Source organism: Sphaeramia orbicularis, chromosome 7, assembly GCF_902148855.1.
Source record: "Sphaeramia orbicularis chromosome 7, fSphaOr1.1, whole genome shotgun sequence".
NCBI lineage: Eukaryota > Metazoa > Chordata > Actinopteri > Kurtiformes > Apogonidae > Sphaeramia > Sphaeramia orbicularis.
Window position 1 is genome coordinate 14538191 of NC_043963.1, and position 27373 is coordinate 14565563.

The 27373-nt window shown below is 36.8% G+C and overlaps 2 protein-coding genes across 2 annotated transcripts; one reads left to right on the plus strand and one right to left on the minus strand.

Moving 5' to 3' along the window:
- On the plus strand, positions 1–27373 carry masp2 (MBL associated serine protease 2). The gene is made up of 8 exons (XM_030138167.1): positions 1–8; positions 82–301; positions 389–566; positions 4420–4551; positions 5641–5837; positions 6077–6154; positions 25771–25952; positions 26330–27373. Exons 1-7 carry the CDS (start codon positions 1–3, stop codon positions 25873–25875), a joined length of 918 nt encoding a protein of 305 aa, XP_029994027.1. The 3' UTR covers positions 25876–25952; positions 26330–27373.
- dffa (DNA fragmentation factor, alpha polypeptide) lies at positions 15989–23746 on the minus strand. Its single transcript, XM_030139685.1, is given in 6 exon segments — positions 15989–16733; positions 18830–18957; positions 20212–20416; positions 20942–21105; positions 21190–21348; positions 23539–23746. Coding segments are annotated over 6 exon segments (1059 nt in total). The 5' UTR covers positions 23633–23746; the 3' UTR covers positions 15989–16424.

Here is a 27373-nt window from a genome sequence, read left to right on the forward strand (position 1 = left end):
ATGAGCAGGTAAGTGTCTGTTAGTGTTATTTGTGTTGTACGACTGAAAACTGCTGCTGTCTCATCTCATTCTGCCCTGTAGGTGCTGTGTATTTGTCCTGTTTTCCCTCCTTCGTGTCTCTTGGAGTGTGGAGATGACGGGTTTATATGGCAGCTTCACCTCCCCCAGCTTCCCCCAGCCGTACCCTGACAACCAGCACAGAGTGTGGAACATCAGCGTCCCTGAAGGCCACAGGGTCAAACTCTACTTCACACACTTCAGCGTAGAACCATCCAACCAGTGTGAATATGACTACGTTCAGGTACACGCCGGAGAACTCCCACTCCCATTATCTGCACCGGACTCTGCTGCTTGTTTACTAAAAAGCCCTGTGACCTTGTCAAAGCAGGTTTTGGCAGAGGGGAATGAAACCTTGCGTTTCTGCGGCCAGGAAGAAAAGAATCATGAAAGCACCCCGAGGAACACCGTCATCCTGTCAGCCGGGAACCTCATGTCAGTGGTCTTTAGGAGTGACTACTCTAACGAGGGCCGATTCACCGGCTTCCAAGCTTTTTACACCTCGGAAGGTGATGCTCAGTAGTGACACCGCTGCCAAAAGGCATAGAGATGCTTGTTGACTGTTGTAATTACACAAAGCAAAGATGATTTTCAGTCATGCGTGTAGCCCAGGGGGTACTTCTGTAGGAAAAATCTGATTAGTGCTCATTAAAGACTAAAAAAAGACAAGAAATTGTGGCACAAAAACAAACAATAGCGTTCCGTTAGTTCTTACGATTAGCATTAATAAGCAGTATATAAACAATTAATAAATGACTTATTCAGAATCAGAATCTCTTTATTGTTATTGGACCAAGTACAACGAAATTGAGGTAGAGCTCTCAGGTTCAGTGCAAGAATTCACAAATCAAACAACAAATATTAGTAAAAAGGCGCAGTTATTTACATTAAAAACTAGAAAAGCACTTGGAGAGCGCAGACCTCCGCCAAGGCAGATTAGCCCCCTTTTGATCACCACCAAAATTTAATCATTTGTTCCTTGTACCAGTATCAACATTTTCTGAAAATGTCATCAATCACCCCTCCCATCACCAGCAAAAATAAATTGTTCTTACTTGTGCCAGTTTCAACATTTTCTGAAAATATCATCAACCCCCCGCAATCGCCACCAAAATGTAATCATTTGTTCCTTGTGCCCATATCAGCATTTCCTGAAAATTTCATCAAAATCCTTTCATAACTTTTAGAATTATCTGGCTAACAGACAGACAATCAGATGAAAACATTACCTCCTTGGCAGAGGTAATAAAAGTATTGCAAACTATTTGTAAAAAAAAAAAAAAAAAAGAAAAAAGAATTTAAGTAGTGCAAATAACACGAGAAGATAAATATCGTGGTATAAATAGTGTGAAAAATAAAATATGAGAGACAATTCAATTCACTTTTATTTATAGAGCCTATCACAACAAAGTCACCTCACAGGGCTTTACAGAAATTGTTGAATTGATAAAAAAAAAAACACAATGAAAATGAACAAACAGTGTAGTAATCAGTTAATAAACAGTTGGTGAAGCAAATGGATCCCCCGTCCTTAGACCCTCCTTCTCGGCAAGGAAAAACTCCAAATAACCCAGTGGGAAACAGAGAAACCTCATACAGAAGGACACTAGAGATCATGTACAGATGTTTTTCTGGGCTTGGGGGGGTGGTGGGGAATGGTGGGGTGTTTTCAGATACATTTTTAACTTTTTTTAATACAGTGTCTTTTTCAGTATACTTCTTTTTTTTAAGTCAAGCTTTGAAACTCTTGTCCACTACAGAGGACAAAAATGCAGACCATACCTTTTTATACACTGGGCTACAATAATGATCAATAAGAGACTTTACAGTGGTTGAAAAACAAAATGACACATAAAGACCCAGAACTATTATTTATGGCGACCAGTTTAAGTTTCCTCTACCTTTAACTATTATCAAATGATTTATCACCATTTATTATTGTATACTTTGCATTTTTTGGGGGTGAAAATCAGGTATTTTTCTAACCATGTAGGCATTAATAAAGCTCAGTAAATTCAGTGGTTATTATATTAAAACAGAGAAAACCAAAGAAAACATGACTTTCAGGAAAATACATGATGAATTCCACATAAAAACAAGTATCTACAACTATCAAACTTTATGGGTTTTATTTTATTTCCATGATCCCTACAGAGACTATGCATATTTGAGATCAGTAGATGCTTTTGGGCCTTTAAATTAACACTTCTATTTGCTTGTAACCATATAATCATGTGTTAAATGTTCACTAAAGACTAAGGTGGCTTGTCTTCTATATATCCAAAAAGCCACATGTTGTAGAAATGGTAATGCTCTGACTCTGACGCAAATGACAAGATATGTAATCTGGTTCAGAAACTTCTAATAGCAGAGAAAAAAAGTCTCAATTACATTGAGTCACACACTACAAAACCATATGCTCCCATTCCTAGTGCAGCTTTCTGACTGACTGCTACACACGTCACTTCACTTACCCTCAATGAAGGAGCTCTCATTAACATCAATATAGCAGGCGTTTCTTTTAAAGCATTTCTGTCTCGCGTAGGCTGACTAGGAAACATGAACGTTAATTTTTTTACATCTGTTTAACCCATAAAAACCCACTGACCAAAACCATCTACTGATTTAAACTGTTTAATACCTTTTGATCAGTTAATCCTATCAATACATGTAAATAATTGGTGTAAAATACAGTTATTCATCTTTTCATGGTCATCGGCTATGACCCATTTGGACGTTCAGAGGCTCTGTAGTTACCGTGGAAACACCATCATCTTCTACAACATTGATTCACCAGTTGTTGGATCAATGACAGTGGATGGAGACGCTTGGTTTATGCTCAGTTAAAGATAGATTTTTTGCTGAAAAAAGTCACTTTTTCTTCAATTCTCTTTATGTTCGATATAGTAATCTTCAACTTTACTCTGAGCTTTTGTGAATATCTACATGATCAGTAAATTAAATGTTGGAAAATACTTAATTTTCACTGGAAAAAAAACACAAAATACAGAAGATAATATTACAATAAATGGTGATAAATGACTTAAGGATGGTTAAATATAGAGAAAAACTCATTTGAGAACTGCCACAAATGTCTCACTGGGTCCTTATGGGTTAAAGCAGGGGTGTCAAACTCATTTTAGTTCAGGAGCCACATACAGCCTAATATGATTTAAAGTGGGCTGGACCAGTAAAATAATATAAATAATAGGATAAGAACTTTTGAGTGAAAAAAGTAAATTCCATAATGAAAATGTTTACATCTACGAATTGTATTTGGACATAACATGAACAACCTGAAAATTCATTAGTAAAATAAGTGCAATGTTAACAATATTACGCCTCAGTTTATAATTTATACATGTGAATCACAACTTAGAGATCACAGTGGAGCTACAAATACATAAAACATTAAATAACAGGGAGAATATTATTAAAATTCCATATACTTCTCTTAAGACATTTCAGATTTTCACATTTTTTGTAAAAGGCTAGTCTGTAAATGTAAACATTTTTGTGCAATTTTACTTCTTTTTACACTGAAACAAAGAGACAAATTTACAGATTTCATTACTTATTGGTTATTTATGATAGTATTTTACTGATCTGATCCACAAATGACCTAAATTGATTTTAACATCCTTGATTGTTAATATCTTCAGTGTAATTTTTGCATTTCACAAATTCATCCCAGGGGCCGGATTGAACCCTTTGGCGAGCCAGATTTGGCCCCCAGGCTGCATGTTGACACCTGTGGGTTAAATGAATTTATTGCCTTTTATTGAATGTATTTTCATTTTCTTGTTATGGCTCTGTCATACCTGCTCCTTCCGTCACATACTTTATGTAATTTAACAATGATAAAAACTATTAACACAGCTAAATTTAAATGCAGTATTAGTACTTGTATATAGGATTTGATCATCTTTTGGCTTATTTGAATATATATATAGTGATTGATATAGGTTTTGCTTTATCTACCTTTGCTGTTTACTGTTTGTTCTCCCCATTCTTGCTTTTCTTTCAAAGTTTGTAGACTTCTGTTAGTTGTAAATAGCCTGTCTGCAGTTTCCAAGTGTTTTAATTAGAGGGAACAATTATATACTGACATGATACCTCACAGCATTTTAGAATAAACTAATATTTTAGTTTTGGCTTCATATTTTAGTTCTGCTTCAGCCATATACTATCACCCTTTAGTTTTCCTCAAGAGAGTTACTGTTGTTTAGTGTCTGCTTTACTTACAAGCTCCATTAGTGGGATAAAACATTAAAATAGAAACCGAGCCCCTCTTATGTCTGCTTGCATGAAAAGAAAAACAGAGCATTTATTGTGGAGTGTTTTTTTTTTTCTTTCTTTCAGATCTCAATGAGTGTCTAACCAGGATAGATGGGGAGAGAGTGTGTGATCATTTCTGCCACAATTACATAGGTGGATATTACTGCACTTGCAGACAAGGATTCTTTCTCCATGACAACAAAAGATCATGCACAGGTAAAAGCACGGCAGACCAGAGCTTAAGAGGCAAGTTTATCTGAGCTCAATCAAAGTCAGAAGCTGCAGAGTGAGGTACCTTGTTAAGAGCGTTGCACACAGTGTTTTGACTGAATATTGATCTCTGTAATAACAGTAGATACTATAGTGTTTCCCAGGCTAAATACTCAGCTCCTCATTATCAGACTCTGCAGATATTGACACAGTAAGGCAAAGCACACAAGCCATTTCCATTAGCGTGTAATAACCTCTAGTTGACACTGTCACCATACTGGTATTTTAATTTGCAATGAACACCCTGCCAAATAACAGCTAAATCTTTTGTTGGCACTGTTTACAACTTTTAAAAGGACAACTACAAAAGATGTCTCGTATCCAAGTAACTGCATCTAATTATTGGTTTTTTTTTTTCCTTTCAGATTGTTCACGCAATACGACACATTTTGAAAAAACAAATCTGTTATTTCATACAGAGTAGACAATTGGTAGTGGTTCATTTTATCATACCATAGCCTGTGCCAAGTATTTCCAGACTGAAAAAGCATAGTTGATCTTTGCCAGTTGGTATAAGGCAGGGTTAATTACTGTCAATTCCCAAAGGAAAAGCAACTTCAAAATGGTATTAAAAATTGATACCTGTATGCAGTGCTAATAGTCCACTGACATTGGGTAATTAATCACAATTACCAGTTGTATGCCTTAGATTATTATTGCTTGCCAGAGGAAAAAGGGTGACAAAACAAATCATGCGATGAATAGGCAAAAATGATTATCTGCCTACAGATTCTACTAATTATATGAATTGCAGCAACTCAGCCTCTTTGCAATAGTCATTTGTTTTTGTCTGTACCAACATCTGCACACTTGCCACTGCAATAACGCTGCCTAAATGAATCCCATCATTTATGATGCCAGGAAATGTCTCAATTGACATTAAAATATAATTTTCTTTTAATCACAAAACTTTTTCACGCCTTGTACTCCATAACCCACAAGGCAGCTACAGATTGATGATGAGACCTTACTGGATTTGTTTTTGTTTTTTTTCCTGGATCAGGCTAAATATCAGGATTTTAATCTTCTTTACAGTGCCGTGCCAAAGTCAGGTTCTGACTGACATGTCAGGTGTTCTGACCAGTCCGGGGTACCCAAACCCATACCCACCTATGACTCAGTGCGACCACAGCATCCATTTACCTCAAGGCTACAGAATCATCCTCGACTTCCTGGAACCGTTTGATGTCGAGGGACACCCGGACGCCCCGTGTCCATACGACATGTTAAAGGTTAGTCTCGTGACACACACACACACACACACAATAATGAATAAGCAATATATTCATCCTCATGCTTGTGGAGGCATTCTGTCACTGACTTGTCCACCTCGGGTGATACACTGCACGGCCATGTGTTTTAATGCATATGTAAGTTTGTCCAGACATCAATCAGTCAAGCATTTAATGACTTTACACCCCTGTTTCTTATTTAATGTCCCCCCCCCCCCCCCCACCCCACCCTTTGCCAGATTTCAACAGCCGGACAAGAGTACGGGCCTTTCTGTGGATCAAAACCACCAAGCAGCATTGACACTGGAAGTTACCAAGTGAGTGTTGCATTCAGGGCCGACAGCAGTGGAAAAAACAAGGGATGGAAGATACAGTACAACAGTATTAAGAATGAATAGTTTATTCCAATTGAATTTAAAGGTATAAAATGTTACATTCCCATATTAAAAATCTCTATAAAGCACTTGGACTATGTTGACGTTCTGTTTTTGTGTACAGATTGAGAGAAATCTGTTGTTTAAAGGGATCGTATTTTGCTAAACCCACTTTTATTCGTCTTTGGTTCATTTATTTGTGTATTTGGACCCTAATAGTTCAAAAAGTGTGCATTTGAACCCTCCAGATGCTGCAAAGCTATCTTTATTTTCATTTTGGCAAAACTCCAGTGCATTTCTACAACCTGTTTTACTTCCTGCTTAATTTGTTATGTATATAAGTAGTTATGTCACGACATTTGCACATATAAGGTCAAGACTTCTGACGAATATTTCTCCGAGTACGACATAATTGTTTATCAGCAGCAGCGGTTTGGAGTAAAAACTGAAAATATGTCCAAATTTTGAGCCGATTACCTAAAATGTTCAGTTGTTGGTTGAACGGGACAGAGCAGCAGCCACCAGCCTGGAGGGGGTGGGGTGTGAAGTGGCTCATTTGCATTTAAAGGGCCAGCGCTCAAAACGAGCTTTCTGGTGTCATTACTCAGAAATAAGGTTGAAGATGGACCTGTGGAGTTGAATTAATGAAGAATTCAGACCCAAGCAGAGCATTTACAGTTTATGTAGACCACAGGGAAATGTTTTAAAAATGCATAGTTCCATTTAAAAAAGCTAAATATCACTCCTTTAAATAATGTAAATGCCTGGTATATTTGGTCAGCTCTTTTGTTAATGTTTTTATTGACACCTAGTGGCTGAAATGATATTGTCCCTTTGAATCAACTTCTTGATCATCTCAAGTCTGATCATCCTAAAGTTATGGCTATCTTCAAACTCTAAATCCATCATTTAGCCATGGACTTGATCCTAACTTGTTAATTAATTTTCCACGAGCAAGACCATTAGTGGGATATTATATTGCTAATATCACAAAAATGATCATGGAGTTTCCTTTGAATTTAATTTCAGTTTTCAATGTTTTTTTCTTTTGTAAAAACATACTTTACCTTAGTCTTAGACTTTTGTGTCATTAGCACAATACAATGTCTAAGTACTTTCAGTAGTTTTATACTAGTTTCATAGTAGTTTCATTGCCTCTGCCAATGAGGTTTTGTGAGTTTGATCATCCTTCTAGTTTTTTAAATGATACAAAGACATTGCATCACACCTCCAAATTCACTGCTTCGTATCAGTTCTATGATGTTAACCTTCAAAGACCTAAATGTAACCAAAAACATTTACTGATCTAAAAGGTTTCATCCACTAGTCCTATGGATACATTTAAATAATCCAGGTAAAATGCAGTTGTTTAGCTTTCTGGTGGCTTCAGATATGACCCATTTGGACGTTCAGAGGCTCCCTAGTGAACGTGGAAACACCGTCATGTTCTGCAACATTGATTCACCATTAAAACCTGTGGAGTTTGATAAATGACAGTAGTTGGAGATGCCTATTTTCATATTCAGTTAATGATGCGTTTTGCTGAAAAAGTCACGTTTGCTTCATTTTTCTCCGTCCTGATATAATAACCTTCAAATGTACCTTTTATGAATATCTACATTAGTAAATTAATATAAAAAAATACCTGATTTTTAATGCAAAACACAGTGGATAATGTAATAAATGTCGATAAATCACTTAGGAAAGATTAAATGTAGATAGAAATTCATGTGGAACTTCTAGGTCTTTAAGGGTTAAAAAAGAAAGTGTCTCTGTATCATACATTGTCATGTGTGTTCGCCTCAACTATAATGAGAGCATCCGCCGCCACACCAACACCATCTTCAACATTATTATGTAGATTCATGCAAACGTGCTCAGGATTTTATTTTGTATACTGGGACACAATGGCTCCACAATACTTCTGTTTAAATCGGAAAGAAATCTGTTTACAAAACCTTGAGACATGATGATTTTTAGAAAATCGTCTAATTTGACCTTGAAACCTTTTGTGGCCCTCGACCATGACAATGAACTGCACACAAAAAAGTGAATACAAAATAGAACATAATCACACAGCAACAGAACTATGCCTGTAACATTTGGGACTGACAGCGGATTTCAAAAAGCACCAGGTTTGTCTGTTTTCCTCTAATCTCTATATTTGCATTTACACTTATATTGATAAGACGTGAAGAATAATTATTCCACAGTAACAACAGCATTTCCTACTATCATGTGAGACTGAAAGCTGTTGTCATTTTGGCGTCTAAACTCTTTGCTATATGTGGCACTATCATAAATGTACACACAACTGGACACAGTAAACTACCTCAGTTTAGGAAAATTTCCACCTGAAAAGGACATTCCCAAAATGAATGGAGTATATTTCATAGACAACAATGTTTTTCTCAATAAATTAGCATTCAAAAGGTAACACCTGTCAGATGTAATAGTTTTCGTCATTATCAAATCTACGGTTTCAGAGTAAATGCAGCTACAATAAAGCAAAATAAACAAACAGGTGGTGCCAGTCACAACAAACCCCGCTCTCACATGTATTGTAGCTTATTTTAGTATTGAACCAGCTGATGTCATCATGTCTATGTGTGTGCTGATGTCGGCATAGACGTAGACAGCATAGACAAATTCCAGCCATTATAAGTAAATGGGGAAAAACAAAAAAATTTAAAATTCATGAAAAATTTGAACTTTGACCTACTTTTCCCAAAATGTCATCACATCTATTCTGGGTCACTGGTAATCTATAAACCCAATGTGGTATGAATTAAACCAATAATTTTTTTAATATACTAAATAATTAATATAATGTAATATAATATAATATGGTATAATATAATACATATAATAATTATAATATATAATGTAATGATTTATTTATTTTCAAGAAAAGACAGTTCTTAGGATGAAAACCACCTGAAATTCATGGGTTTGTGCCCTCTGGATGAACAGGTTAAAAAACTTGGCAAAGTATATCTGCTATATCATACATATAATACATAAAAATGGGCCTCATGTTAACAAATGGATGTTTTGTGAATTTGACTTGACCTTTGACCTGAATAATCTGTAGGCACTATCATTGGGAAGGGACTCAAAAAATAAAGACGATTTGTTCCAAATTGTAGACAATACACTAACAGACAAAGTAATAATAAAGAGGTATACCTAAGTTATGCTAATATCCTGTCTGAAACAATATAGAAACTCCTTGTAGAAGTCAGTCAATCTGGTGTGGCGAGCCATGCAGACAAGTCATCTAACCTTCATACATTATGCATTTTGTTCTTAGCACTTACAGTCCTACTCTTCTGTCAAAACAGTCATTACAGGGTTCTTCAGGTCCAAGAAATTGCCTCTTATTTGACACTTTTGCATTCACTCAGTAACGTTTCCACCGTCTCTTGTCCACAAGTGGGGCAAAAGAGCACATATCAGTGTGTGGATGAGGGACAGAAACACATTTGTGTTGAATTATTATGGGTCCATGCACCACAGTGGAACATCGGATTAGCATAATATTGTGTTTGTTTTTATTTATTAGCTCTAATTTTGTAGCATTTTTTATTTTTATTTTTTTTTTGACACTTTTCACTTTTGTGAAATAGATAAAGAAACATGGAACATGAGGTCAGAGACAGATGAGGGATGGAACATTTTATGTGGTATAGGACACACAACAGTAGAATATATATATATTTAAAAAAGACAAGATTGTGTTCATTTCCAGTGAATTCCACTCCCATCCCCTCCAGTATTTTCCTTTTGCTCTAGCTGATGTGTGTAACTCATCTTTTCCATGAGATGTATGTAATTGACCATACCTATAAAACTGTCCATAGTGGTGGTGGTGGTGGTGGGGGGGGGTCTTTTAAGGCAACATTTAGCAACGGCCCGTTTACTTGCAGCTCTGACCAACTTAATTTTGTAACATTTGTTTTACTTCCTTTCAGAATGATTTACTGTTGTATAGGACTTTGTTTCCATTTCTGTATCATTTATTTCTATAAACCAAGAGCATCAAACTCATTTTAGTTCAAGGGCCACATGAAGCCAAATTTGATCTGCAGTGGGCCAGACCCGTAAAATAATAACATAATAATATAAATGATGTCAACTCCAAACTTTCCTCTATGTTTTGGAGCGAAAAAAGTAAAATTAAGTGATTAAGTAAAATGTTAACATCTACCAACTATCCTTTAAAACAATGTGAATAACATGAACAAACTGAAATTTCTTAGAAAAATTAAGTGCAGTTTTAACAATATTATGTCTCAGTTTATCATTTACACATGGAAATTACAACTGACAGATCACAGTGGATGAACAAATACACAAAACATTTAATAACAGGCAGAATATTGGTAAAGTTGCACTTCAGACTTTTTAAAATGTTCATATTTATTCAGGTTATGTGTGTTTTTGTGAAATGATAGTTTGTTTTAGAGTAAATACAGTAAAATGACATGAAAATGTTTGCATTTACAAAGACAGAAATTTGGAGTTGTGAGTATTTTTAGGTTATGGTAGTATTTTACTGATCTGACCCACTTGAGATTAAATTAGTCTGTATGTGGAAACTGAAATAAAATGATTAATATCTTCAGTGTAATTTTTGCATTTCACAAATTCATCCCAGAGGCCCAGACTGGACCCTTTGGTGGACCGGATTTGGCCCTCGAGTCGCATGTTTGACACCTCTGCTGTAAAGAGTCAGTATGACAACTTTGCTTGGACTAAAATACTGCTAATCAGGGTAAAAAAAACAAAACAGAAGGCCACTGCAGTTTAGTAAACCAAACAGTGACCCAAACATCGCTTTGACATTTTCAACTCAACAGTGATCTGATCTGTAGTCAGCATGTGTTCTCTGAAAATCATCTGCCCACATGAAATAAGGTTTGTCTCCAGCATGAAATGTCCAGAAACTCCTCAGGGCAGTTAGGAGCTTACAGCGCAAACCTGAACTACTTACCTGGACTCCGGTCTATTAACTCATAATTTAATCCGCTAAGACAGTGTGACAGAAGATGGCGCAGTCAGCCACTCACTCACTTCTAACTGTTCTGCCTAGTTGGAGCCAATTCCACAGGAATTACGCACACCATGATGCCCATTAACAAACTGTTGGTAAATGTTTGGCAGCAGCATGCAGCAAAGAGGCTCACAGCTGACATGCCCATCAGACAGGAGATGACAGCACCGCAGCTTGTGCACGATCTGTCTCAGAAATCTCAGTTTTTGGTTTGTTTTAGCATTCCTGACGATGCAAAAGACTTCATCATTAGGGTTAGTCCTTTAAATGTTGTATTACAGTATTGTGCAAGAATCTTAGGCTACCTTTAGCTGTTGTTTTTTCAGGGCTAAGATAAGATAAGATAAGATATTCCTTTATTGATCCCACAATGGGGAAATGGGTTGAAATGAACGTACATTTTCATTGTCATTACGTTATACAAATCTATTACATTTTACAAATATATTATTAAATTCATCAAATCTAACTAATATAACTCCGAGCAAAGAGTGTTCTTACTTGTTGGAGCTGTAATTTACAATATCCAACATAACATTCAGAATTGTATAAAATGTATTTCAACATATCTGCAACTTTGATTGAAGTCGAAACTAAATTAACCCATAAAGACCCAAACATCACCGGTGACACAAACCATCTACACATATAAACTATTTAATACCTGTTGATCCACTAATCCTGTCAATACAGGCAAATAATTGGTGTAACATGCAGTTTGTCGTCTTTTCGTGGTCATCAGATATGACCCATTTGGATGTTCAGAGGCTCTGTAGTTACCGTGGAAACACCGCTATCTTCTACAACATTGATTCACCCGTAAAACCTGTGAAGTTGGATCAATGACAGTAGATGGAGATGCTTCTTTTTACGTTCAGTTAGCAATATCTTTGCTGAAAAAGTCACGTTTTCTTAATTTTTCTCTGTTTTGATGTAATTAACTTTGAATTTACTGAGTTTTCATGAACATCTACACGATCTGTGAATTAAATGTAGGAAAATACAGGATTTACACCAAAAAATGCCAAACAAAGTGGATAATATTATTTTAAAAATTAGCGATAAATCAGTTAAGAAAGGTAGAAAGAGAGGAAAAAATTCATTTGGGAACTGCCACAAAAGTAGCACTGGGTCTTTATGAGTTAAACCCTGACACTAGACTGGATATACAGTACTCCGCAAAAGTCTTAGGCTACCTCTAGATTTGTTAATTTTGCAGGTTTGAAATGATTATACATATTTATTTCTCATTTTCTTTTTGTCATATACAACAACAAAATACAGGAAATATGTGCACAGTCTTAAAAAACACACAAAATTGAACTAAATGGGTTGAAAAGGCATCTTAGTGAAAGATTTGCCAACTGCTTGAAATGTAAATTTAATTGAGAAATGGAACATGCATCTTAAATCGTAATTCCTCATTTTTTAGCTGGTTGAAACAAAATGAAGAGAAAAGCACGGTGGAGGTGAGGCTCCATAATGAAGGGAAGGATTCAGGAGTAATGCAACCGACAAATCAGCTGATGAAGTCTCTTGAGTGAGAGATTAAACGTTTTCATGAACAAAACCAGTCCATTTGAAAAACTACTGAAGATGATTCAGGTTCAAGTGCAGCACCTGTGTACAGGATACAGCATTTATTTACTTATTTTTGTTTTTATTCAGTTTATTGGGTAGATCTGGTGCTTCTTCTGACCATAGAGCAACATTGTGCAAAAGTCTTAGTCCACCTTTGGCTTTGTTGTCTCTGGTGGGTTGAGATGATGATGCATATTTATTTCTCATTCTCTTCAGATACAACAAGAAAATACAAGAACTAAGCACAGCCATAAAAAACACACAAAAAGCTGAAGTAAATTGGTTGTAAAGGTTAATGTCATTATTTAGTGTGACCTCTGACCCCATGACAAGAACCAGCATAAACAATTAGAAACATCTGACATGTGTTCAATGAAACCTGGTATAAAACAAAATTAATAAGATAAATCTCATATTGTCTGAACAAAAGGGTTAAAGACATGTTAACCCTATAACACCAAATGCATACAATTAGACACATGCAATACACAGATAATCCCCCAGGGGGTAGGAAATTCGTTCACCAGAGGCCTTTCCAGTGACACTACAAGACTCATTAATGAGGAAGGAGGCCGAACTTTGACAATTTGAAAATTAATTACCAATTTGTTAAACATTTTTATGTTACATTATGTTTTTGTTTGTTCAAAAATAATAATATTTGACCATTGAGACTTGATGTGTCAAACATGGAAATTGATATTTGAAAAAAAAAATAAAAAAATTGGGCGGTTGTTCAGAAGGTCCAATAAAGGCTCCAGTTTCAAAGAACTGGAATTTTCTGTCAATGATTTAATGATTCAGGGTTTACAGGGTTAAGTGCAAAGGAGGTCACACTAAATACGACCACTTTGGTTTATAGAAATGTTTTTCCTGCTGTTAATATTTCACATGTATCCAGATTGGATCTAAATACAGAGACTGACGACAGGACTTTTGCACAGTACTGTATCTTTCGTAATTCTGTATTTATTTTCAAGAGACATCTCACTTCATAACAATGTTTATTAATTTAGGAAATCTCAGAATACAAAATGAACAAAACCAAACGAACTTAACTTGACTGGCAAAAAATGAATGGTAGTGGGACTCATGTCAAATGCCATAGCAGGTACCTGCTTTATTAGACCATCAAAAACAATGGTTATGCAATCAAGTGCTAACTGCTGTGTGTATCATGTGACTAAACCAGACAGAAAAGAAAACATGGAATGCCTAAAAGCACTTTTTTTGTCAGTACAGTGCCATAGATATTGATGGAAGAACTGAAGTGATTTTGGTTATTATCAAGAAAACCATGGAAAATGGATAGATATCAGCTCTGAAATTAAACTCTTATGAGCTATTTTTGTTGTTACCATTATATTTGTCCGAACAAATGTACCTTCAGTTGTACCAGGCATTAAAATGAACAAGAAATTGAAGAAAACAAGGGTGGTCTAATAATTTTTTCCGCGACTGTATGTTCATAAAATACAATATGATAGTGTTTTGGAACTATAACAGTATTAAATCATTTTGTCTGTTTAGTGCAGCAGTGTTTATAATTATAGTGATGGTTGCTTTTGTCTTTGTCAGGAATATGCAGAGGCTTTGTACCTTGAGCTACAGCAACAAAATAATGAGTAAACAGACACTTTTACTGTATCTAATACTTTAACAGCAAGCCCTTAGTGGCATCTCCATTTCAATTACACACATAAGATTAACTTTTGTATCCAGTTCGTATCTGTCTGCATCTGATCTCATCGTTCATGAAATGATACGGTGACACGTTTGACAAAAGCCATCTCGTCCATGACCTATGAGTCACATGGACACACTCCATCTTACGTCACACAGACACAAGACTGATACATAACGTCCATCATAGTGTATAACTGATGGTCTTAACTGAGCATTCATTCAGAAATTTTGCCTTAGTGCAATTTGAGGAAAAAAAAGCCATTATCCTTAAGTCGATCAGCCTCAGGACACGCTCAGTGAGAGTTGTGACATTATATGATGCCTAATTCTTTATTTTAAGACTGATTAATTAGTGTGATTTTTTTTTTTTTTTTAATACATGTAATTGCTCAAGCGAGATCAGGTATATCTGATGACAGCAGATTTATGACACAGAGGCAAAAATGTCAGCATGATCGTACCTGTAGTTTCTGTCTGCATACTTTATCACTCAAATGTTGGGCTGTAAAAGTACAACATTGGCAGCTGCCGTTTGAATCATAGCTCAGATTCTTTTTTTCTAAATATTTCTTAAATGCCTGTACACTTGCATCGAGAACAGTACAAAGTCAAAGAAGGGTATATCAAAAGGATGAATCTGCTGACAGATTTAAAAACAGGAAAAATAAACACAGTGAAGTGGAGTAGAAGCACAACATTTGTCTTTTGACAAGCGTGCATAGGATAGCCTTGAGCTGACTGAGATAAGAACATCCTCCTACACAGATTTTGCGAAAAAGTCTGTCTGTATTAAAGACGTAAACATAACTTTAGCAGTAGTACATAAACAATTTCCAGCAGAATGTTTCCAGCAGAATTTTTTTCTAACTTTTGTAACATTAATTCCTTAACAATATCTAAACCAAACAATATCTCAAACATGTGGCCCAGGGGCCAAAACTGTCCCGCCAAAAGGTCCAGTCTGGCCTGCAGGATGAATTTAGGAAGCGCAAAAATTACACTCAAGATATTAACAATCAAAGATGTCAAACTCATTTTAGTTCAGGTTCTACAAACAGACCAATATGATCTAAAGTAAAATAATAATATAATAACCTATAAACAGTGACAACTCAATTTTTCTAGGTTCAACTGGACTAGTTTTGCTCTTCTGAAGCAAAACTAGTCCAGCTGAACCTCGAAGAACTACCAAGAAGAACAATGACCTGGACAAATGAGAAATCATTCTTATTTTAGCTCCCAACTCCACATTTTTAACAATATTATGCTTGTTACCAAATGTATGTGTAACATTGTGCATAATACACAAGTTGAGGCATAATATTATTAAAACTGCACTTATTTTTCATATAAATTTAATTTTTTTCAGGTTATTCACATGTTTTTTGTTAAAGGATAGTTTGTAAATGTAAATATTTTCATAATTTAATGTTTTTTACTGCACTAAAACAAAGAGAAAAAGTTGTCATTCTTTATAGGTTATGATGCTTTTACTTTACTGGTCCGACCCACTTGAGATCCAGTTGGGCTGAATGCAGCCCCTGGAAGAAATGAGTTTGACACCCCTGATCTAGACTAAAACTTCAAGACAAAATGAATTTCTTAACTTTTGTCCTAAACGGAGTAACATAAACTAAAACAGCTGATTTAACAGTACATACAAGCTCTTTGAGATTATCATTCACAGTATGGCACTTTTCCAAATACAAACCAGATAGAAAACTAACCCTGGTGGATGGCTTTGATAAACATGACTTTCGCAAATCACTCGGCTTCCATCGTCAAGCTAAAGCATCCAAGTTATTTACTCTGGCATGTTTTATTTTCCTTAAAAAAGATGCCAACACCTAAACTATTAACATTCATAACTTCCAGGAATTATGGATCTAATCAGGAACACAGGTTAAATCCCATTTCACTGACCCTGAGGCAGGTAGTGTGAATTCTTATCAGTCTCTGCTCAGGTGAGGCCCGCCTATTTGTCGCCTTGGGCTGGTGTTTCTTCGCTGTTCTCTGTGCTCGTCTCACTGGACTGTCGGCTGATGTCTGTTGTGTGCTGCTGCTCCGGATTGACTGCACAGCCTGAATCTGCTGCAGCCGTTTGGTCAGCTCGGCTTCGCAGGCTCAGCAGCGCCGACGTCTTCTCTCGTCCCAGCCCAGAACCTGCTCCATGGCCTCCACTCCTCTGTTCACCACCATCTGGAGACAAAGGAAAAGGTTTTATTATATTTTTGTCACCAAAGATATAGTAGCTGGTATTATCTTCATTTTCATGAAGATACTGGTGCTTGGTTGTCCTTGATATCTATACAGTCGCGGAAAAAATTATTAAACCATCAAAAGTCATCAAAAACACTGGTTATGCAATCAAGTACTAACTCCTGTGTGTATCATGTGTCTAAAACAGACAGAAAAGAAAACATAGAATGCCTAAAAGCACTGTTTTTGTCAGTACAATGCCATAGATACTGATGTAAGAACTGAAGTGATTTTGGTTATTATCAAGAAAACCATGGAAAATGGCTAGATATCAGCTCTGAAATTAAACTCTTATGAGCTATTTTTGTTGTTATTATTATATCTGTCCAAACAAATGTACCTTTAGTTGTACCAGGCATTAAAATGAACAAGAAATTGAAGAAAACAAGGGGTGGTCTAATAATTTTTTCCACAACTGTAGCAAATACCAGTTATTTCCATGTATTGATGGGATTAGTGGATCAACAGGTTTAGATGAGCAGATGATTTTTGTCACCAGTAGCTGTTTGGGTCTTTATGGGTTAAGGCTGTGCACATATTTCCTGCATTTTCTTGTATCTAAAAAAAAAATTGAATAAGAAACAATTGTATGTTCATTTCAAACCTGCAAAAACAAATATATAGGTGGAATAAGACTTTTGCACAGGACTGTATATCCTGTCTATTGTCTGGATTTTTAGATATCTTAATTTGGTTTTGACGATATCTTGAAATCCAAGTACGAATGTTATTGCGGAAAATCTTAAGGGGTCATATTTTGCTAAACCCACTTTTATTAGTCTTTGGTTCATTTATTTGTGTATTTGGACCCTAATAGTTCAAAAAGTTTGAATTTGAACCCTCAAGGTGCTACAAAGCTATCTTTATATTAATTCCAGCAAAGATCGAGTGGATTTCTACAACCCGTTTCAATTCCTGCTAAATTTGTTACGTTTCATAACTAGTTACATCATGACATTTGCGCATGTAAGGTCAAGACTTCTGACGAACATTTCTCCGAGTACAACATAATTGTTTATCAGCAGCAGCTGGTTGGAGTAAAAACTGAAAATATGTCCAAACTTTGAGCCGATACCTAAAATGTTCAGTTGGTTGGTTGTATTAACAAACACAAGTGGCTGAACAGGACAGAGGTGCACAGTCAACAACCTGGAGGGGGTGAGGGGTGAAGTGGCTCATTTGCATTTAAAGGGCCAGTGCCCAAAATGACCTTTCTCATGTCATTACTCAGAAATAGGTTTGAAGATGGACCTGTGGAGTTGAATTAATGAAGAATTCAGACTCAAGCATAGCACTTACACTTTATGTAGACGACAGGGAAATGTTATAAAATGCATAATTCCATTTAAAAAAGCGGAATATCACTCCTTTAAATTGCAGCTCGGACAAGTAATAATACTGTTTCCGACTTGATTTCTAAAATAATAATCACAAAATATTACAAAGCCTCTCTTTAGTATCCAAACATTTCATCAAAGATAAACAGAGTACAGATCTTGTCATTTTTGTTTTTCTTTAAATGTTCTGGTATTCATACAAGTTTACAGATAAGAATACTGGTCTCGTAACTGTTATTGGTGCCATCTAAAATAAAACTAAACAGGAAGTAAAGTAAAATGTCTCTGATTACACTGTGGATGTAAAGCGTCAGTGTTTAATAAAATGTTCATTCATTGCGATAGGGCCCACAGTTTCATATAATTACTTCATCTTTTCAGCAGCTAATTACAGACTATAGTTGCATCTTGCATCACATTGTAAATGCTGTTATGTTATTGGTTAGGATGCGGTCCTATACATCAAACAACATAATGTGGTTTAATGTATACAGGCCTCAAAATGTAGTGGAATTAAAATGCACCTCAGTCACTCAGTGCTGTTTAAATCTAATGAATATACCATGTACATAATATTTAAAGAGTCCAAGACTGATAGTGTTTGGTAGAGGTATTTGCTCAAAATGAAAATAAATATGGAGCACTAGTTTCGTGTGTAGAACTTAAAAGCAGACTGGATCGGTGTTGTGAGAACAGTACCTGCAGGTCTTCAGTGGAAAGTCTTGTCTCTGGGCTTGTTTTGCCTTTCAGGACCATCAGTGTCCTGGACATGAATCCAGACGCCGAGTCCACCTCCATCCCGTCTGGCAGATCCACATCACCAGCCCCTGACACAGTAGTGATGAAGGTATAGAATGAATGAGTGACTAAAGGAGGTGAGTTTATTCGGCAGCAACAACGGTTCCCCCTAGTGTCTAAAATACAGAAGCACAGCCATTGAGTCTCAAAAATAGAGACTGATTAGTTATTTACCATCCTCTTTTTAATTCCACCAACACAGATTTCATCAGGGATATTTTCATAATGTAACAGCTGCTTATTAACAATGATCTAAAACACCGAAGCTGCAAAATGTACAAGCAGTGTTTGGGATTTTTTGGTGATATAAGCTAATGCATGAAATATTACTTTATTTACACCTCTGCATGACATTTGTTTAAGGTTTTTATGGTTAAAATTTCTGTGTAAACTACAGCAAACTGTTAGAACAGGGTTTCTGCAGGTATCAGCAAATTTAATTTAATGCTTTTTAACGTCCTTTTTAATGCCACTTCAAACAAATTTAATGCCCATGTCCAACTGCAGATACAGTTTTATATATAGTTTTATGACAGTTTACCATCGACCGGCTTTAACCAGGTTCTGAATAGCTCCTCCTCCAATCACTTCTGCTGAAACTTGCATTTACCCATTTTTCCAACATTTGTTAATATTCCCTCCGCTCTTTTGCCACGGCATGCGCACGCTCACAGCTCGTTGCCTTCCAAGCATCCAGTGTTGTGACTTTGTGCATCGGCCATAAACAATAGCCAATTAAAGGGTTCCGGCTGTTAATCATCACATTATACTTCCGATTAAAATTATTAAATGTTTATACAATCGAAACAAATCGTGAATAACAATGATTTTTTTTTCCATCGAGTGTATTTAATTTTTTAATGCCTCTGGACATCGAATTTAATGCTTTTTAAAGCTTTTTAAGCCCTTCACTTTCACAAAATCTATTTAATGACTTTTAATGCTTTTTAATGACTCGCAGAAACCCTTTAGAAGCATTAGTTCCACTTACATTTTTCCATAAGAATTAGCCTTAAAATACAGCTATGTCTTTGTCATGGACCTTTGGACTTTCAGAATTATGTTAGCTTTGAAGAGGAATTTCACAAGTTTTTAGGACTGCTGCAGACATTTTCAAAGATGATTTTAAGACAGCCGTATCTTTTACATAACTGTTGAATCTCCTCTAGGACTAGAAAGGCTGCATCTTATCACATACAGTAGATTACAGTGGAGGGAAGCCTGTGGAAATTCTTTAGATGGTTAGCATAAACTGAAATGTCCAAGATCTTACACAGTCATACCTTCATTGGAGGCCTGACTTGGCCCTTCGTCTTGTTGTTCCTGTCTGTGTAGAGCTTTGAGGTAAAGCTCCAGCAGTTCTTTGGACTGTCTTTCCTCCTCTCTGCGGTCCAAAGACCTCTGCAAAGTCTCCTGAAGATCTGCAGCCTTCTTCTCTGGAAACCCCAGAGCAGAGGCAAGCTCCGGACAGGGGACATCCACCAAAGTCTGGAACAGCAAGTGACAGCAGTTTAAAAACAAAGGATGAACAGTAAATCTGAATACTATCTATTATCTTACTGACCAGTCACATATTACGTCTTCATTTAATTTGAAAGACAAAGTATGGGAGAAAATATGACTATTTCACATAAGGAAAAATATGGAATGACCCAGGCTTCAGTGTGATGGAAGACCCTGACCGATTGCTGTGCAACAGTGACCGGTTCATTGCAGAGTAATTGGTTCATTACACGACTAAAATCAATAATTTGACCACAAATGCTAATTTAAAAATGATATTGATTTTAAAAATGATCTCCAGAGTCTATATTCAGAAATATGCTCATATCAAGGACCTGATATTCATATTAATAGACAATAACTGACAGACTAATCAGTACTGAATATTCAACAGTCATGTGAATAAAAATAGATATTTTGTATTATGTATGAACAGGAATAGTATTTAATACCTTCCCTAGACTACCATAATACTGACATAGGTTTGCCTGGCAGGTAATGTTGCTTTACCTGTAAGTCTGCCTCTGACATGAGGATGATGCTGGCTAAGTCTGCCTTCAGCTGCTGAGCCAAAGCCCTCCAGGGAGGAACAGAGGCGTCCACAGAATCAGCTTCCACATAATCAGGTTCCATTAGCATGGAGTCTCTGGCCATCCAGGCTGTACCCCCATCCACTACAACCAAAAAATCAAGGATTAACAAAACACAAGGTGGTACAACTAAAGGTTAATGTTTAGACTCACTCAGGAAAAACTTACTCTTGCGAACTGGAGACCAAGTCTCTTTTTCATGCAATAGCATAAACTTTGTGTTTATGGGTAAACACAAAAAGTAGGCCTGATCCTCTACGATTGTCCCATCATCTTCCAGGACCACTGTGACCGGGGAACTGGAGGTAAAACCAAGAGACTCACATCCTGTTGGAAAAAAAACATGACATACTTTAAAAACCTGATTTGGATACACTTTTTTCTCATTTCTAGACAATTTTTTTATGGCCAGATATTCTCTTTAGAAAAAATGTTCCAGCACCCCCAGCAACCTTCACAAGGACAAAGCGGTTTAGAAAATGAATGGATCAACAATGTATGATAGATATGTCTGCTTCCTGATAATGACATGTTCTATTATGTCACATTTTTATTCTCTCTAGGTTTCCCATTATACATGAGTCAAAGGGACTCCTGATGAAAACTTGTCATTGAGCTACTTTGTGTGAACATTAATTACTGCAAACTGTCCTTTTTTCGAAGAATGACTGAATGGCACATCAGCAAAGGGGAATTTTGTTTTGTACCACTATGACAAAATTTCACATCAAAACAACACAATCAGGCTAAGTTGTTCCGAAGTTGAACCCAGTGACTCACATACAATTTGATCACATGCTGATTGTGCCTTGAGGGCCTCAAACAAGTCACTTCATTTAAGCTGTCACCCTTTCTTTCATCACACCTGCTCCTGTTTATCATGAGCTACTGCTGAGTGTGCTCCTGTTTCACTGCATTTTTCCAACAATAAGCTTTGTCAGTTTTGTTGTGAAAACCCACCTCATATGTTGAAGTTAGCACTGACCTTTTTCTGCACCTCAAATTTTCATGTATTTGTCCCTCCATAAGCTGCAACTGGTCCACAACTCTGCCGCCCGCATTATCACCAAAACCCCCTCCTACCACCACATCACCCCTATCCTCCAGGAACTACACTGGCTCCCAATCAAACAGAGAATTGAATTCAAACTCCTCCTGTACACATTTAAATCCATCCACAATCTCGCTCCTCAGTACCTGTCAGACCTCCTCCATGTCACCACTCCAGTCCGTTCCCTCAGGTCCTCCTCCTCTTTCCACCTCACCGTGCCCCCTGTCCACCTCAACACCATGGAAGGCCGAGCCTTCAGCCGCTCTGCTCCTCAGCTCTGGAACTCCCTCCCACCATCCATCTGTAACTGTGATTCTCTCCCCACATTTAAATCCAGACTCAAAGCTCACCTTTTCAGAATAGCCTACCCCACATAAGCTCTACTCTCCATTCTACAACTTCATTTCTATATATAGTAATTATTTGTTTTAATCTGTTTATTTCTTTATATTTTATGGATTGTTTGTTTTGTCTTGTTGTACAGTGTCCTTGGGTGTCTTGAAAGGCGCTTATAAATAAAATTTTTTAGTATTATTAATAGAAAACTAGTGACAAATGCCACTGACAGGTAGGTAGGTAGGTATTCCAGCTGGAAGATTACAAATTCCAGCAGTATTCACAAACTTGGGATGATATGGCATGTAATAAATACTAATAAAAACACTATGTAAACAAAAACAGTCCAGTATGGAGCAGAATTATAGCTCATGTGCAGTGTAGTTAGAGGTTTGTGTAAAATTGTTATAACAAAGTAATACTTAGCTGCCCTGGAGAATGACAAAGGTATAATTCATTAACGTCAATCCCCTGTAACATCATATACTTTGGCTGTACTTTAGAAATGTTGCCAACAACAGACTCTGACTTGTCATTATCCAGTCAGTTCTATTTCAGAGATGTGGATGCTCTTCTCATTCTGGTGAACCACTTGTCACACTGAGGAGGGTCCCAATGATCTGTGTAATTTTTTAAGGGGAAGGCATCTAATGGGTACAGATAGATGCCTAATGAACTGATCTGGGCAACGCCTGCTGACTAGCATCCTAGGAATTTAGACCAGAGGGAGCTCTGACTGACTTTCATGTTTAGGTCCTACAAGTTTCAACATGACGGAAATGTTGCTAAGCACAGCATGCTTCTGATCCTGACAGATAAATGAGTTTAAATTATAAAACAGGAGGGCTATGAGATCAGTAGCCTATTGTAGATTTGTAGAAATGTGGGAATAAAAAAATGTTCCACTTTCAATGTGTACCACCAAATGGAAAAGTGTAGTCATTGTAAAAGCCACTGCCAACTACAGGTTTTGTCTGGGTTGATCTAGTAAAACTGCACTGATGTCTGATTTGATGTAACAGTGAACTGAGATTATGTCTTGCATCACACATACTTCAATAAGTAGCAACATAATACACCAAAACACCCTCTATGACTAGCTTACATCAAATTAAAACCACTTAACTTACCTTTTGCCTTCAGCTCATCTAAAGAGGGAACCACCAACCCGTAAGACTTCTGGCGTGTAAAATTACACACTTTACACGGTTTCCCACCCGCCATCCTTGCCTTTATGCAGTAATTTTCCGCTTTTTATACTTTATACCAACACCCATAAATGTTGTAGCCTGAAGTGACAGCAGCTCTTGCCACTTTGATCGCCTGTTACCGTTTCGAATGCGGAACTGCCGCCACGACGCTAAGGATTCTGGGATATGTAGTTTTAAATCTCAAACAGATTAGATAGTGGAGAATACAAAATGAAAAAATTGCTGTCCCTATGTAAATTTCACTCTAATACAGAAGGGGATTAGGGCCACTGGAAAAAAAGGTCCGATATATTATATTATTGTTCTGAGAAAAAAGTCAGAATTCTGAGCTTAAAATCAGAATTCTGAGAAAAAAGTCAGAATTCAGACTTTTTTTCCCCTCAGAATTTTGACGTTAATCTCAGAACAACAACAACAAAAAAATAATATTTAAAACAGTCAGAATTCTGAGGAAAAAAGTCGGAATTCCGAGATTAAAGTCAGAATTCTGACTTTTTTCTCCATATTCTGACTTTTTTTCTTATAATAATAATAATAATAATAATAATAATAATAATAATAATAATTGGAAAAAAAAAATTTTTGGACCTTATTTTTTTCTCTAGTGGCCCTAATCCTCTTCTGTACTCTCTAGTGGTATTTGCAACTAACTTTATAAACCACAATTTATCCTTACAAAATCTGTGGTTGCCAAAATAAGACAATACATACACTTATCAAACTAAATTAAAATTCAATGCCGCTATAAAACACTTAATAAAAACAGACAAATCAGACGGTCACTTTGAAGTATATTTTTATTTCCTTGACATGAATCATTTGAAGAAAGCAGAAACCTTGGGAAATAGCCATACAGAAAACTGCAACTTAACCCCGACCGCCAGGGGCCGCAATTACAGGCCGGAAAGTCGTGACGCAAAAATCCACGAAGAAGAAGACGAAGACGGCTGATATGTCCCTCACTGCTCACCGTACTAACCAGGTCGACTCCGAGCTATGAATGTAAAGTTTTACAGAAGCTAAAACACACAACTTTAGTATTACACTCAGAGAAGCAGGTTTTACAACTATTCATTTCAGTTTTGCAGCAGATTTTCAGGCTTCTTCCGACTTTTTCCTCATTGCTTCTGTTCCTGCAAAGGCTAACTCGAAGCTAGTGACTCGGGTGATTCGCTGGTGGAATAAAATACACTTTTTCTGACTTAAAGTCGCCAAGTAGACAACAAGGAACAATATTTGTCTGTGGATTTACACATATCTTAATTCTACACTTGTGCGTTGTGTGCACAACTATATATGTTGGCTCTCCTCTCAGCAACAGGTAACGTGTGTAAACATAACATACAGTGTGTAGTGCACCTACACCTATACCACAGATACATATGAAAGACTATCAGTGTTCATGTGGGACGTGGAGTTTCCACAGTGCACACGGAGATTTTAACAACAGCTGTCCGTGGCTGGTGAACTGAAGAAGTGCAGAATAATGTAAATCTGGTGTTATCTATTCATGCTTGTCTCGTTACAGTGATGCTAAATATGAGCCCTCTGTTAAGTAATAGCAACCTCATACATGTCATTAAATTCTGAAGAATGTAAAATATACACAATCATAGTTTGAAATTATTTCACTCCAACTTTCACAGCAGTTACAACTGAAAAATGTGTACTAAACTCGTAAATTCTGCACAATATGATCGAAGCTGTTCGTTAAAACAGTGGTTCTTTTTGACACAGGTGGAGATTCTGGGTCATTGTTTTCAGAATTCTCAATTGAATGTTCTATCATTGTTTTATTTGTGGAAATTAGCCCCAGAATGTTTGCTCTTTAATAAACTTAATGCCAGTAATGAATGTATCAGCTTGGACAATTGCTGTCAAATAACTTCCGAAGTAAACAGGCTGTACTCATTTTTGTGAGCTACTCCTTACATCAAAACCTTTTCCACACTTTTGAAAAACATGTTCATGTTTTTAGGATAAAGTTTTCAGCATGTTCTGGAGTGTAAGTCCATAAAAGTGGTAATAAAGGTTGATAGTGTTAATGCTTTTATTTAATCAGTTATGTCATTGTCATGCTCCAATTCAATGGGACTCGAACAACAGCTGAATTTATTTAATGTATGTGTAAAATTATACTGTGTCCTGCAGGTGTCCAGTAGTTGTTGGTGGATAAACAAGGGATTCCCAATGAGCAGCAGAACTGGGACCCAGTTTGGACCTGGACTTGTGGGACCCAGAGCCACCTTAGGGTAGAGGGGAACAGGAGGAACTGAGCACCAGTCAGGAAGGAGAACAGTTTGAAGAACTGATGCAGCTAATGCAAGTTTCAGGTACATGTACAGGTGCTTTATAGGAAATGTATGTTCCTATTTTGTGGATGCAAGGTCAGGATGTTTAGGTTATGGTTAGGTTAGGTTAGGTTAGGTTAGGTTAGGTTAGGATGTTAGCTATGGCATTGTACTGACAAAAACAGTGCTTTTAGGCATTTCATGTTTTCTTCTCTGTCTGTTTTAGTCACATGATACATACAGGAGTTAGTACTTGATTGCATTACCATTGTTTTTGAGGACTTTTGATGGTCTAATAATATTTTACGCAACTGTATTTAGACAAAGAACAACATGCATGTCCAGTAAATGTCTGAGAGAATTTTAGTGATTTCAGTGTAAAATCTAATGTTTGTGTAATGTGTTTGTCTGCATTTTAGAGTGTTCTACAGATGTCCAGCAGCTGGTGGTGGTTAAAGAAGAGGTTCCCGCTGAGCAGGAGGACCCAATGCTTCCCCACGTTAAAGAGGAACAGGAGGAACTATGGACCAATCAGGAGGGACAGAAGCTACAAGGGCTGAAGGAGGATGATATGACTGAGTTCTCCCCTAGTTTTGTGCTTGTGAAGATAGAAGAGGATGAAGAAAAACCTAGGGTCTCACAGCTTCATCAAATACAAATTGAAGAAAATAGAGAGGACTGTAGAGGGTCAGAACCAGACTGCATTTTCTATCCACATCGATGTTTACAAAAGTATTCTAACGTCCAGGTTGAGGACTCTTCTGACACTGAGGACAGCGAAGACTGGACACAGAGCAGTGAACCTGAGTCACATTTCAACAAAAAGACTAAACCTCCAGCCAGCAGTTCAACTGATGGAGAGGAGTTTGGAGGCTCAGAATCAGCCATTAACCTAGTCCGTATAAAGGACATAAGAAATGGAGCTGCTCTAAATTCAGTACATCCATTTCATCCATTTTCTATGTCCAAATGTAGAAGAACCTTTGACAGTTCTCTGGAGAGACACATGGACACTACAATCCCCAACACACCCAGTAAAATAAAAAATGATGACTTCATTGTGAGAGGTAAAACAAAACGGCATCACTGTCCTGAGTGTGGTAAAACATTTACTCTGAGGTCAGATTTGAAGAGACACATGCGAGTTCACACAGGAGAGAAGCCATTTTGTTGTTCAGAATGTGGTACAAGATTTACCCAGAAGTCAAGCTTAGATATCACATGAGGCCACACAGGTGAGAAACCTTTCAGCTGTTCTGTTTGTAAGAAATGTTTTAGTGATAAAAAGTAATTTCAGAACACATATGGCAACTCACACAGGGGAGAAACAGTTTGGGTGTTTAATTTGGCAGTAAGGGATTTTCTGTAAAGTCGAGCTTAGACCTCACACCAGAGTCCACACAGGAGAAAAACCATTCAGTGCTCAGTTTGTAAGAATGTTTTAGCCAAAAAAGTCATGTTCA

Bases quoted from the DNA above. Each gene is read 5' to 3' on its own strand.
- masp2 (XM_030138167.1), top strand. The intron at 567-4,419 runs GTGATGCTCAGT...TCTTTCTTTCAG, and splicing joins AGCTTTTTACACCTCGGAAG to ATCTCAATGAGTGTCTAACC. The intron at 5,838-6,076 runs GTTAGTCTCGTG...ACCCTTTGCCAG, and splicing joins GTCCATACGACATGTTAAAG to ATTTCAACAGCCGGACAAGA.